Source organism: Nematolebias whitei, chromosome 6 (genome assembly GCF_014905685.2).
Source record: "Nematolebias whitei isolate Nwh7 chromosome 6, NemWhi1, whole genome shotgun sequence".
NCBI classification, from domain to species: Eukaryota; Metazoa; Chordata; class Actinopteri; order Cyprinodontiformes; family Rivulidae; genus Nematolebias; species Nematolebias whitei.
Genome location: NC_056503.1, coordinates 39,596,513 through 39,609,976, shown reverse-complemented (window position 1 = coordinate 39,609,976; position 13,464 = coordinate 39,596,513). Strand labels below are relative to the sequence as shown.

Genomic DNA, 13,464 nt, shown 5'->3' with positions numbered 1-13,464 from the left:
AATCTTGGAAGTGTGAAGCATGTCTGTTCTTTATCTTACTAAAATATCCAGTTTCGTAAAAGATGACCTCTGGTTTAGGTTGATAAAATGTTTCTAAGATTTGGGAGAGAGCTTTGGCAACAGGCTTCTAGAAGTTTGGAAACGCCATTGGTAAATACTTGACCTCTCTTGGTGATGAGCTCTTAACGATCCATTATTTTCTTCCATCACTACTTGGGTGAACAGGGTGAAAGGTTAACAAGCTTCCGCTGTTTGTCTTGTTTTCTTTTTTGTGGACGGTGAAATCTGCTCAGTGAATTGTCTTTGAGGGACGGGCATCGGTAAGGGCTACACTTAAAGAAAAATCACCTGCTCTGTTAAAGATACAAATATTCATGTTCTAACCACGGAAGTTTGTATGAACGACTTGGCTCAACGGGTCAAAAGACCAATCGTACGAAAGTGCCAAATTCCCGTTTCTTCTCAGAGGCCTTTGTATTTGTCTTCAATTTTTTGAGCCCCTTTTACTTGGAATACAGAAATGCATTATATATACAGTAATGTACATTCAAAGTTAATATTCTGTATGTCCAAAGGTATTGTTTCTGTAACAGTATAAGTACACTGTTTACATTTGTTAGATGATTTCTATCAGATTATTACTACAAAGGCCTTTGTGCCAGTTTTAATGTAAGTTGCTTCGTGTAAAACAAACAGAACTATGCAGTGGTAGTTGTAGGTTCTTTTTACAGTAGTAGGGACGCCAGTACTTTTTAGGGTGCTCCTTAGAAATGATCAACCAAAAAGTGCTGAATCTCCCCCACCCTCAGCATATCAGGTGGTTTGGATGCAGAGGACATGTTTTAATGATCTGTTTAAGAAGCCAGCTGAAAAGATACTTTTACTACTGGTACTTTTTAAAAAGATTAGTTTTTTTTTTCCTGCACGACAGCTGTAAATTGATACCGCCATTTGAATGAGTGAGTAATCCTGTGTCCATCAGACAAAGTGCTGTAATGTTGATGCATGTCAACTGTCACAACAAAACCTATATTGGGTTAAAAGAATGGATCAGCTTGAGCTCTAAGTTCCTGTACTTCATTTTATTTTTCTCATCTTGAGCTTATATTTAAGAATACATGCAGTATATTTGTACAGAAAATATATAATTTTGCATCTGTGGTGGTCTAGACTTTGATGGCACTTCTGCATGATAGCAATAAACTATTTTGAAAGAAAGAAAGAAACAAAGCGTTTTAATTTGTTTGGTGCCAAATTGTTATGAATTTATGAAACGTAACCATAAAATGAGATTCTGGGCAACAGGCCAGTGGAACTGGTGTATCTTTGTGTCTCGGGTGTTAGAATTCAACCCTCTCCACAATCGTCCTCGTCTACGCTGTGCACAAGTGTAGGAACTGGGTGGAGCTGTGTGCTGGTAAATATTTACCTGGGATATGGCGTAGCTGAGGTGGAACAGGATTTGATCCGGATCTGAAGGCTCTTTGTTCCACTGCATGCAGCTTGAACATCTTTAATAAAAAACGGCAGAACATGGATTTCCACGTGTATGAATGTATCTGCCAGCTATGCCTCAGCATGCAGGTAGGAGCGTGTTTACCTTCATCCTCCTCTGATGCTCTGATCCCTTCGGCTTTTGTCAGTTTGGTGACTGTTTGCTTGTGCTCTGTCTCAGATTGTTTGGGGGTTAGATAAGGTGATGCTCCTGAATCCTCCAGGTGACACTGTGCCGGACCATCCATTGAAGGTGCTCTACTCGTGTGATGGACCTTCTACAGTACAGCTGGACTGTGTTGTATCTTTTGAAACCGGCACAGTCTCCACTTTTCTTCTTAGAAAGTGGAGTTGTGTCCCCAGTGACCCTAAAACCAGGACTGTCCGGTTGAATCTGCCAGACTGGTTAGTGTTCCAAGCAGATGGCATCGTTCCAGATTCTGACTGGGTACTGAGTTGTATCCTTCGAGCTTCAGTCAGATACGATGGACTGAATGATGCTAAAATGATCATCAGTGCTCAGGATGCGGCAGCTTTGCACCCAAAGCCTCTTTTTAGTCGACCCGTCAAACCCCACCAGCTTTGTTTTGCCTGGAGCCGACAAATGTTACAACTAACTCAATGGTCTTTCAAAAGACGATGTCCTTTTGAGCAAGGTAAGGCCTAAAACTGATAACACGTGGGTCACCTTAAACCAGTGCAGAACAACTAGAACACATTTGTAGATGATGAATATCGACTTGTTTCAACTGTTCAAAGTCTTCACGTCTTTCAGAAACCGTATACTTGCTGTCCACAATCTATGCCTCAACCGGAGAAAATTTTGGTATCACGAAGACGCTGGAACCTTACAGGAACAAACTTCTGGAGTTCTTGCGCCTTAAAGCCATCACTTTTCCATGGTACGAGAAGAAACGTTCTAGTAGAGTTGATGAAGATGCTCTACAGGCTCAGTTTCTAACTGTATTTCTGCTATAGGTGCAGGATTTCCATTTGGTTGTTTGTGACCAGACATTGCCAGGAGAGACTGTGTGGTGTGTTTCATCACATAGATTCGCATAATAATTACGTCACACCATCACTTTTCCTCAAACATTCAGGTAAAAAAAAAATAACCTTCAAAATATCTTTTTTTTTTTTTTAATCATTTTTTCCAACTTCCATTAAAAGTGGAGTGTGGTGGCCACTGATCACGTCCGCCATCTTTCTAAGAGCTTGTGTCTGAAGGACTTGGAAGGATTTCTTTGCTGTTCATTTGTTTTCTGCCTTGTTTTACGTTTCATTTCTGGATGCAGCTGCAGGTTGCGTTGAGTGACGAAGGTGTATGTGCCTACGATGGTAACATTTATCAAATGTGACACCTGAAGGCTCAAAGGGCTCTCAAATACAAGAGGGAGTTCAGTTTTGACCTTTATGAGATTTACACAGACTCTTTCACTGCGGCATAATAGAGATAAAGAAATGCTTTTCTTTGCCTTCCAAATTTAAAATTCTGCTTAGTTTTTGATCACTGCTGAAAACACTGAATTTATTTGTCTTTGACTTGATATGTGTTAAAAGTTTTAATGAAAACACCAATGGCAGTTTTTTTTTCCCTGTTTAAGAAGTTCAACCTCTTATTAAACTCATAAATTTAGGCCAACTTCACATCCAGATAAGTGGGGAGGCCGAGGAGTCGTCTGCTTTTATCTCTACGTTCCTGGTGCCTTTAAGTGAGTGGTGCCAGTTCAGTTTGACTTTACAAGGGAAAACCGTGAGTATAACGTCTTGTCGACAAAACGTTGTTCAATGTTTTTCTAATGAGAACAATGAAAATAAAGATGTCACTGTCACCATGTTTAGGTCACTGTTTCCATGGAGTGTCTGAATAAAAAGCAAAGAGTTTCTACAGAATATGTGTAAGTCAACTTTAATGCAACAAACTATATTACTAAAATAAAGGAAAAAAATCCCAACTAATGTAAAACTGGTTTTACAGGTTAAGGCATGCTGCCATGTTTGATGACACAGAAGGATATTTTGTAATTGGTGGAGGGAAGTATATTCAAGGTGTGGAAGGTTATTTTGGACCAGTGACATACCATCGCAACAAAGCATCACCTCACAGCAAGGTAACAACTTTCACAACACGGTTATTGAAGTAGTCCCCTGTTCAGGTCATTTTAGTTTGATGCTTCTCGTTCTGCAGCCTGAAGTTGTTCCAGATGTCATTAAGAATGTAAACCTGACTGGATGGCTTCAGACCTGTCAAGAGTTTGTTTTTGAGATGACAGACAAGATCAGAGGCTTTTCACTGGAGGCAAAACGAGGAAGAGAGTCTGGTAATGGCACCCTATGTCCACTAGGTGGTGGTAAAGTAACTAAATGTAAAAGAAACAAACGTTTTGTTTATTTTAGAGGCCTATTTTGATGTTTTCCATGAATGGACTGTAAAGGAGAGACCATCATCACATATGCAGTGTGAACAGTGGGAGGAGACGCCCACTCGCAGAAAACTAGCAGTTAAACTGGCCAAATTACTGGTTTTCAAATATGGTAAGAAATGTATCACCCAAAAATAGATATTTTGATTAAACAGCAAACATTTGTCACAATCATGTTCGCTGTTTGGTATCTGTGCATAAACACACTAGAATTGGGTCACTGAAATAAGCTCAGTTGCTGCCTTGCAGGAGGAAGAGCGGTGAGCCCGACAGCTGTGGGCAGAGCTCTGTACTCCTTATCACTTCAGAAACTGAGCAGAGCAAAGAGCAGTGCAGCGGTCAGCAAAATATTACCACTGCTGCTTCAAGCTGGCTGTCTGGCTGATAACCGAGCTCTGCACATGTCATCTGTGCTCTACAGTTCTGGCCTGGGAGTCCAAAAACAGCCCATCAAAGTGAGTTTTATTATTGAGTCAGTCCACTCTAACAAGCCTGTGTTTAATATGTTTGTGAACACGCCTCTGGATTTGGCACAGGCTTGGCTCTTTGCCCTGGTAGCTGCTCAAAACGATGATCGCTTGGCACTTCTACACCTTGGGCACTTGCATCATCAGGGGGTAGATGGTTTCCCCACAGACCACAATCTGGCCTATGCCTATTATGCTAATATTGCCAAACAGACAGTTGCAGACCGACAGAATCCCACATCGCAGCAGGTAACATTTGTTGGATGGAATGATGTGTAAGAATAAAACTAAATCAAAGGCGTTTTTGATCCTTCTGTCCTGTTTATGACAAGAATCATGTTGCAGATAAGATAATGGGAGAAAAGTCTCCCACCCAACCAACACATATTTTTAGTATGTCCTTGGATACATATGCTGCTAAATTTAACTTTTTTTTTTGTGGCAACAGTTTTAAAAAGACAATGCATTTTCCTTTTTCATCTGTAATATTGGGGTTAAAGATACAGAGTATAAAAAAAATATATTTCAAAAGTCATATTAAAATACAGATTTTTCTGCTATTTGGATTTACATGTGCAAATTGTATACAGTATATATTTTGTCTTTTAATGTGAGACCTTTGTAGAAGCTGTGTATTTGACCGATGACGAGACACTGAAGCTTCAGACCAAGGAAGACCATCACATCTTCCAGTGGCTAAAACTGCAGGCGAACAGAGGAGCAGCTGAGGCTGAGGTACCGACTGTAATTCTGATCTTTAGATTGGAGCTGTAGCAGCTTGGTGGCCAGTGCCACAGTCTTGTAAACCTGAGGTTGCGGGTTTGAGCCCAGGTTGCGTCAGGAAGGGCGTAAAACAAATTTTCAAATCTTTTATGCGAATTCGCTCACTGTGGTGGTCCCTCAAGAAGGGGTAAGCCGAAATAAACTTACAGTAAAGATGTCTAACAAAACTTTGCAAAACATTTCAATGGATTTAATCAATTCCATTGTCTTGCTTCTCTTCGTATAAAGTAAAAAGTTTACTGATTTAGTGCTGCTGTGATCACGGACCCTCGTGTATCACGTTTTCTTTTGTAGGACCCCTTGTTCTTTTACTTATTAAATATTCCAAAATGCACATAAGGGATCTTATTGTGCAAGTATGAGCACATTGTGTCTCTTCACTGGGCGATTGTTTATTTGGAGCAAAAATATGTCCTTCAAAAAAATGTCCCCCCAAAAAAATCCTTTATTAAATCCTGCTTTTTAACTTGATCTCTTTTATACTGTTTCCTGTCGTGTAATGTACACAATGCAAAGTAAATCTGATGGAAAATAATGCATGTGCACGAAAATGGTTTTTATTCATTGACGTGCATGTATTAAATATATTATATAACCAGTTTGTGTAAAATATAAATCTTTGTAAGGATATATTTAACATGTTTAACCTTTTCTTTCCTTTCCCCCCTAAAATATAATAAAATACATTTTCTAGATGCTCTCAAAGGTGGGAATATTTAAACATTTCAACAACAAAAAATCTAATGATTATATTTTCAGCAAGCCATTGCCCGCATGCTGTTCTGGGGTCAGCAAGGATTGTCTCCAAACATCCAGGAGGCTGTGAAGCACTACAGAAGAGGAGCTGTGCAGCTGGAAGACCCAGTATCAATGTATGACTATGGAATAGTACTTCTGCAGGTCAGTCTTCTATGAAATTGGTAAAACACAACAATATTCTACTAAATCCTATACTATTATACTAATCCAATATCCTGCTTTTGTTCCTCATTCACTCTTGAGCAAGATGGCTGCATTTCTTCCCTCTCCCGCCCTCCTCCTGCTTTTTTACTCTCTGTCGTGTGTATCTGAGCTTCTATTCACACAGCTTCCAAATCGTAAATTACTGTCATGGATCTGGTCAGCTGGACTTTCAAGGCAATCAATAACATTTTTTTCAACCAAACGACAGGGTCCTGGAGAACCCTCATGCCCCACTGAGACGCACGCGGCAGGGTACGTCATGGATCCGTGTGGGTTTGGAAGTTGATGTGCCTTTCCGTATTGTCTCAGGAAGACGCCGAAGATGTTTATATCATTGGAATCATGACAGCAGGGTTTCTGCTTTTTGTCATCGTCGGACACCTATTTTATAGGCTATTAAAGAAGATGGCGGCAGCAGTTTTGGCCATGGCAAAGCGGTTGACCTTGTGTGAAGATTTGGTTCGTGCTTCGAGCACTCAAAATCAGCTGATTTACGAGCTAAACTGTAAGATGGAAGGATTTGTGAGAATCGCAGGTCACTTGTGGCTTCTGGGACTCGCCAGCATGTTGGGGACAACCTTGGAGAGAGATAATAAGCACAAACCAGTAGAATGCCCACAATTCTGGCCACTTTGGATCATCGAAACTCAAGGGTGACAAGAAAAAACAGTCTGTCTGAAAAAGAATCAACAACTGTGACTTATCTGAATCTGACTCCCCCGTTCATCCTCAAAGCAGGCCGCCTTATCAAATTTTTCCTGGGATATGTGTAAACTAAGAAGGCTCTGTCTATCGCCCCCGTCAAATGCATCTGCAATGTGTCTATAAATGTGCTTGCTGGTAGAGTATTTTGATGTCTTAAATCGTGTCCTGATAAGAACAAGGTGTGAAGAGATCTTTTTTTGTAATACCCCTATCCTCTCCTCAGGGCATTTTCCCCTTTTCTATCTAAAAGAATAAGGGGCCGCGCTTTTAGGAGCAGCAGCAACGTGCACTCCGCCCATCTTTCAGACGATTGTACGAACATAATCTCACTGTACTTCGGTGCAATGATGATGAGGCTTATTCTGATTCTAAATAGTTCATGGTTTTATCTTGTAGGTCATTTATTCTTTTGAAATAGTTTTGCTGTTTCTCTGTAGGGACATGGGGTTGAGAAGGACATTCAGAAAGGTGTCACATTCCTGAAGAAAGCTATGGAGCAGGTTTGCATGGTTAAATGTGGCTTTTTAGTAGGATTTTTATTTGTAATAAAGAATTAAGGCTGTTTCTTTACCCTAGCAAAATATCCTTTCATTGTTTGCACACTACTTCTAGCCAAGCATCATTCATTTATTTTGCAGGGTTTTGCTCCTGCCTTCAACGCCCTGGCCTGGTATTATGAGCAGTATGAGCAGAACTACGAGCAGGCGGTGCAGCTGTGGGAAAAGGCAGATCTCCTCGAGTCTCCCGATGCTGCTTTGAATCTTGGTGTCATTTACTCACAGGGTCTGTATCCAGGAAGGCCTGCCAATCAGGTAAACTCAGCTGTGCAAGCGTTCTCTAAAACACACGACTTTGAGCCAGTCTGTCAGAAATAGCACCAATGACAATAACAATGTAGAAAAAAATATTAGAATATCTTGAAAAAGTTCAGTATTTTTTGTCATTCACTTCAGAAAGTGAAACTCATATTTAGATTTATTACACATAGAGTGAAATATTTTTAGGTTTTATTTCTTGTTATTTTGATGATTATGGTTTACAGATAATGAAAAACAAAATTCAGTGACTCGGAAAATTAGAACATTGTGAAGAGGTTCAATATTGTAAAGTCCTGGTGTCACACCCTAATCAGCTCATTAACTCCTAGAGCTACAAATGTCTCATTCCTCAAGTCGAGCCACTCCTGAACCAGAGACAATGTCATAAATGTCTTACTGGACTGCGGACTTCAGAAATCCCAGTGGACCAACACCAGCAGAGCACATGGCACCAAATCTATCACCAAATTTTCAGGTCTCTCTTGTAATTGAGTCATCGAGGCTCAATGGGATTTACCTGTCTAAATAAAGGTTGGATGAAAAACAAAAATCACTGACTATGGAAACGTCACTCTGGACTTCAAGCAATGGATTCTGGGCCTCTCCACTCTTCCTGCAGACTCTGGGACCTTGATTACCAAATGACATGAAAATGTACTTTCATCCAAAAAGAGGACATTGGACCACTGAGCAACAGTCCAGGTCTTCATCGCCTCAGCCAATTACGACACTTCTGACTTTGTCTCTGGTTCAGAAATGGCTCGACTTGAGGAATGCGACATTTGTAGCTCATTACTAAAAACTGTGCACCATGGGCGACGGCCTTTTGCTCTGCTGGACCACATCTGTTGAACATCTTTCCTGACCATCTAAGGACTACACAGATTGTGAACGTGATTGACAAACAATATAGAACTTTTTCATGATATTCTAATTGTTTTAGATGTACAGTAGTCCCTCGTTTATTGCGGGGGGTTGAGACCACGCCCCAGTGAAAAACTGAAAAACCGCAAAGTAGGGATACAGTAGTTCAAGTTCAAATAAACTTTGTCGTTACCATTTCATGTGGTACATGAGAACGAAATTATGTACACAAGTAGTTGTAGTAGTAAGTAGCAGTTTATTTTAATATTTATATACAGTTATATATTAAGGCGTTTTAAACCCTTCCCACACTCTTGCAACGTTCCTAACAATTTTCTAAATGCTAAACGCTCTAAAAGAGCACAGCATGTCATGATCTCAGCTCTCTGCCTCCGGCTGCTCTCTGCCAGCGCTCTCAGCCACGCCCACTTCTCCGCTGCAGAGCGGAGAGCTGACATGCTGTAGGAGGAAGCTTCTCCTGCAGCTGTGGGCTGCACACAGGTGCAACAGGTGCTAAATAATTTTAAATAATTTATTTTAAATAAACATTCCATGCCGATCGTGCGGCTCACCCATCAATCAGCCAATTGTGTGTCATGTCCAATCTTACTTTGAAAACCTCGATAAAGCAAGTCAGCGAAAAACAAACCGCCAAGTAGTGAGGGACTACTGTATGTGTATACTGTAAATATTTTTCTCTCCGACAGTATGTGGCGTACAATTACTACTGGAAGTCTGCCAACAGAGGGCACATCCGAGGAGGAGTTCTGCTTGCCGACATCTGGACCACAGGGATACCAGGCTTTGTCGAGAGACGCCCATCGGACGCTGTTTTGTTAGAAACACATCCTTTTCTTCTTCTCACTTCGTGCACGTCTTTCCTCATCTTTGAGCTGCGGTGTCTGTTTCACTCACTGCAGGTGGGTGAAGTGGGTTGCTGAGCACAATGGATATTTGGGCAGCATCTTACGGAAAGCGCTGGACTCTTATCTCAAGGGTGACATGTGGGTTTTCCTCTGTTCTCTGTTACAGTTTTTGTTAACAGCTCAACAGGAAGTCGCTAAATGTCCTTTGATCTCTTGTACAGCTTCAGTTCACTCTTGTTTTACATGATGGTGGCAGAATCGGGGTATGCACCTGCACAGTTTAATGCTGCATATCTTTGTGAACAAAACACAGTGAGTTATTTAAATACAAGTCGTTTGTTTCTCTTCAGTAAACTGATCGTTATGGTTAACACCTTGCTGAAATGAGTTTTTCGCTCGTTTTGTTGCTTTAGGGGAGTTTTCTGGATCCTGCGTATGCAACACAATGCGAGTGGAGATATTACAACCTCACAATCCACAGTCAAAACCCTGAAACTTATGGTAAGACACGAACTTTAACTTTAGTCATTTTAAAACCTTTAGCTTTAGCAGACATTTATTTTCATTATTTTCCAGCCTTTATTAGAATGGGTGATCTGCTGTATGACGGCAAACGGAAAGACTTGTTTTCTGCAGCACAGATGTACAAGCTGGCAGCACTAAGAAACAATCCGCAGGTTTCTTGTTGCGTATTCATTTTAAGGCTTGCATTTATTAATTACTGCGTGTGTAATTATTTTGGTAGAACTAATTCTTCTTGTTTAAAAGGGATGGTACAACCTCGGCCTGCTTGCTGAAGAGGGCTACAAGCTGCCACTTTCCATACTGACTGAACTCGGCCTGTCAGAGCTGTACCTTGCAGACAGAAATGCGCTTCTGAGTCTTTTGTACAAAAAGTGAGTTAACAAGTGACTACTATGCCTGCCCAGCACTTGTCAAGTCAAGTTCAAATTTATTTGTATAGCACATTTAAAACAGGAACTGTTACCAACAAAAGAAAGACATACATGGAGAGACAAGGCTGTAGCCACTTGAGCGGCACCACCTTTTAGATAAGGAAAGTGACGGCATGAGGAAAAGGGGAGATCAGAAACGACCTCAGCACAAAAAGCAACAGATATAGACATAAGATAATACATAACTGGTGGAGGAAATGAGTGTGAGGGAAGCACAGCACAGTCCAGAGGGTCCCCGCCCCCCCAGCCGTAGTCCTGGTAAGAGATGTTTGTTTATCAGCCAGTTCGGTTAAGCTCTGTCACAGGTCCACGACCTTGGGGAAGCGAAGTTGTGGGGAGGGGGATAGAGCATCTTTGTTTCCATAACATCCAAGGAGGAATTGAGATAGTCCGCCTTCCAAGGCCAGATTCAGATATCAACGTTGTTTTGGGTCAGGCCAAACTCGTAAATTTCCCGTGTCTGCCTTACAGTCTTGCTAGCACATTCTCTCATGGCGACGCCGAACAGCAACATTTGATTACTTACGCCGAAGTCGAGCTTACAACTTCTCCAAGATTTATTCCTTCCGACCAACTTGTGAAAGGGAGTAACGATGTTCCTTTTATTGCAAATCTGTATAAAAATAAAAACAACCCTGTATGTTCGTCTTGAAGGTGCAGAGACTCAGAGAACACAGATTCGTACCTGCCTTGTAGCCTGGCTCTTTTTAATGTGTTTCTTCAGTCATTTGACAAGGAGTACGTTGATGCTATTAAGGTTGGTATAATGTGCACATTTAAAAATAAAAGTAAAAAAAAAAAAATAGAACAATCACTTCAACAACAGTCATATAATGGAGCAATGTACTATTAGCACAAGCCAGTGCGCAAATAATAATCATACCTGTAAAGTTTTTATTATTATTTTGCTGACACTGTTCATGTCGTCTTCACAGCTCTTCACTGCTGTCGCCGTGGTTGCAGCTCCAACAATGTTCGTAATTGTCCTCGGTGTGTTCAGGAGACGCATCTTTTCTTCCAGTACCAACTCGTGACTCAAGTCCAAAATAACAAAATAAGCTTTCAGGATAACATCACAGTTAATGTGCTGGCTCATTATAAAATACAAATCTGACTCTTTGAATTAAAGTTTGTTCACGGTGTTGTTCTTTTACGTATCTGTAATGCTGATAAATTAATTCTGTTACGCATGTCATCTTTACTTCAGAGATCTGTTAGAACACTTTTGTTTAACGTATCTCCTTAGGCCACCTCCATGTTTTTTATTTCTCATGCCTCTGGTGTCATTAGCGAACACAGCATAGACTCACAATGATGACATCACAGAAAGGACTTTGGTATGATGAAAATGTGTTTTTCTTCTATTGATGGTCACATTATCCGTCCATCCATTATCTTTACCCACTTCTTCCTTTTTGGGTCAAGGGGGTCACTGGTGCCCATATCCAGCCATCACTGTGTGAGGGGTGGGGGACACCCTGGACAGGTCTCCAGTCCATCACAGGGACACATAGCTACAAATGAGACAAACAACCACGCACTCTCTCACTCACTCACACCTAGAGACAATGTAGAGTTACCAGTCAGCCTAACATGCATGTTTTTGGTCTGTGGGAGAAAACCAAAGTACCTGGAGAAAACCCACACATGCACGGAGAGAACATGCAAACTTCACCCAGAAAGGACCCTGGACTGGGATTTGAACCAGAGCAACCTGCTCGCTGAGAAGCAGCAGCTCTACCAACTGTGTCACCGTGCTGCCCATGGTCACATTATTTATGCTGTTTCTAAAAGACATGAAATACTTTGTACATCTTTATCTTGATGTACAATGATAGTTAAAAATGCAAAATCAAATTTAACCTGCAGCTCTTTTCTACATTACAATTCTGTTTTTGTTTTTCTGTTCTTTTTTTCTGCTCCCCCTGTGTTTCACTCTCTCTGTTTTAAAACAACCACTTATGCAGGACAAAAGCAGCATTTTACCATTTCTGAATGTTACTGAAAGCCATAAATATGTAAACGTGTAGTACCGATTGCAAGAAGAGAGAGGTACAGAGTACAAGTTAAAGTGTTTGTATCAGGTGCTTGAATAGAATCGGTTGCTTTAAACTGAGCTGTATTTAGTTAAAAACCTTTGACTCTTCCCTGCAGCTTCACTTACAGTGTGAAGACTTGGGAGTGAAATCCTATGATTTTGTATTTTGTCTATATATTTAATAAACATGTCTATTTTTGTTCAAATCATAATTGTAACAGTTAATTTGTGTTTTGCATTTCAAACTGCACTATAATAAAATATTTTATTGTGACTGGTTTTATCACTATTAGGCCTGCACTGTGAACATTCCAGTGTTCATAACTTTAATAGCAATTAATATGACATTATACAGTTCTATGGTGTTGTTTTCTAATTAGGGTTGCAGAAAATTGCTTTATATTTATGTGTTTCGTTATGAAATGGTGCCAAATAGTTAATCTTTTTTTTTTCCTTTGGCGTCAAAATGTCAAGTGCAGAAACATGTTGGACTATTGATTTCCCTCTTTCATGCTTTTGTGAGATGTCAAGGTGAATAATTGCACTTAGTATGCAGTGTAAATGAGAAATTAAAGTAGTTTGTTCACATTTTCCTTTGTCTTAATGAAGACAGCATTAGCCATAAACCGTAGATGTGTTATGAATACATAATTTTAGACAAAGGACAGATATTTAAACTTATTTTCTTCCTTAATGAGTTGTCTTTGTGAAATAATCACACCCTTCATCTAATAGTTACTGTTTGTTTCCACCATCAAACAGTATTTACACATGTACAGTTGTTGAGTTATTTTCACTGCGGCTGCGGTTTTGATTACTTTCTATTCATTTAGACATTCTTCTTGCACCAGTATATTGTTTTACATTCATGAAATCAGTGCTGGCATTTGATGCATATTTTTGCAAAACAGCAAAATAAAGTCAAATACAAGCCTCTAGAAGCTGTAAAAAAAAAAAAACTATGTAAGAACAATGTGCACTCTGCAAATTTGGAGTTTTACATATAATTTGCATTAAAGAAAAAAAAAGATTAAAAGTACTTTCTTAAAAAAAGGTAAACCTTTTAGTTTTTTTTTCAAACATGAGA

General features: G+C 40.1%; 1 protein-coding gene across 1 annotated transcript; it reads left to right on the top strand.

Moving 5' to 3' along the window:
- The first annotated feature begins 1,533 nt into the window (after positions 1–1,533).
- LOC119410950 (protein sel-1 homolog 3) lies at positions 1,534–11,373 on the top strand. The gene is made up of 23 exons (XM_037677870.1): positions 1,534–1,584; positions 1,676–2,150; positions 2,270–2,396; positions 2,473–2,594; positions 3,132–3,247; positions 3,337–3,392; positions 3,473–3,605; positions 3,683–3,815; positions 3,892–4,029; positions 4,167–4,372; positions 4,454–4,633; positions 5,000–5,119; positions 5,927–6,067; positions 7,273–7,335; positions 7,474–7,647; positions 9,225–9,352; positions 9,438–9,521; positions 9,605–9,695; positions 9,797–9,884; positions 9,960–10,060; positions 10,152–10,279; positions 10,994–11,096; positions 11,275–11,373. Exons 1-23 carry the CDS (start codon positions 1,534–1,536, stop codon positions 11,371–11,373), a joined length of 3,057 nt encoding a protein of 1,018 aa, XP_037533798.1.
- The last annotated feature ends 2,091 nt before the right edge of the window (positions 11,374–13,464 follow it).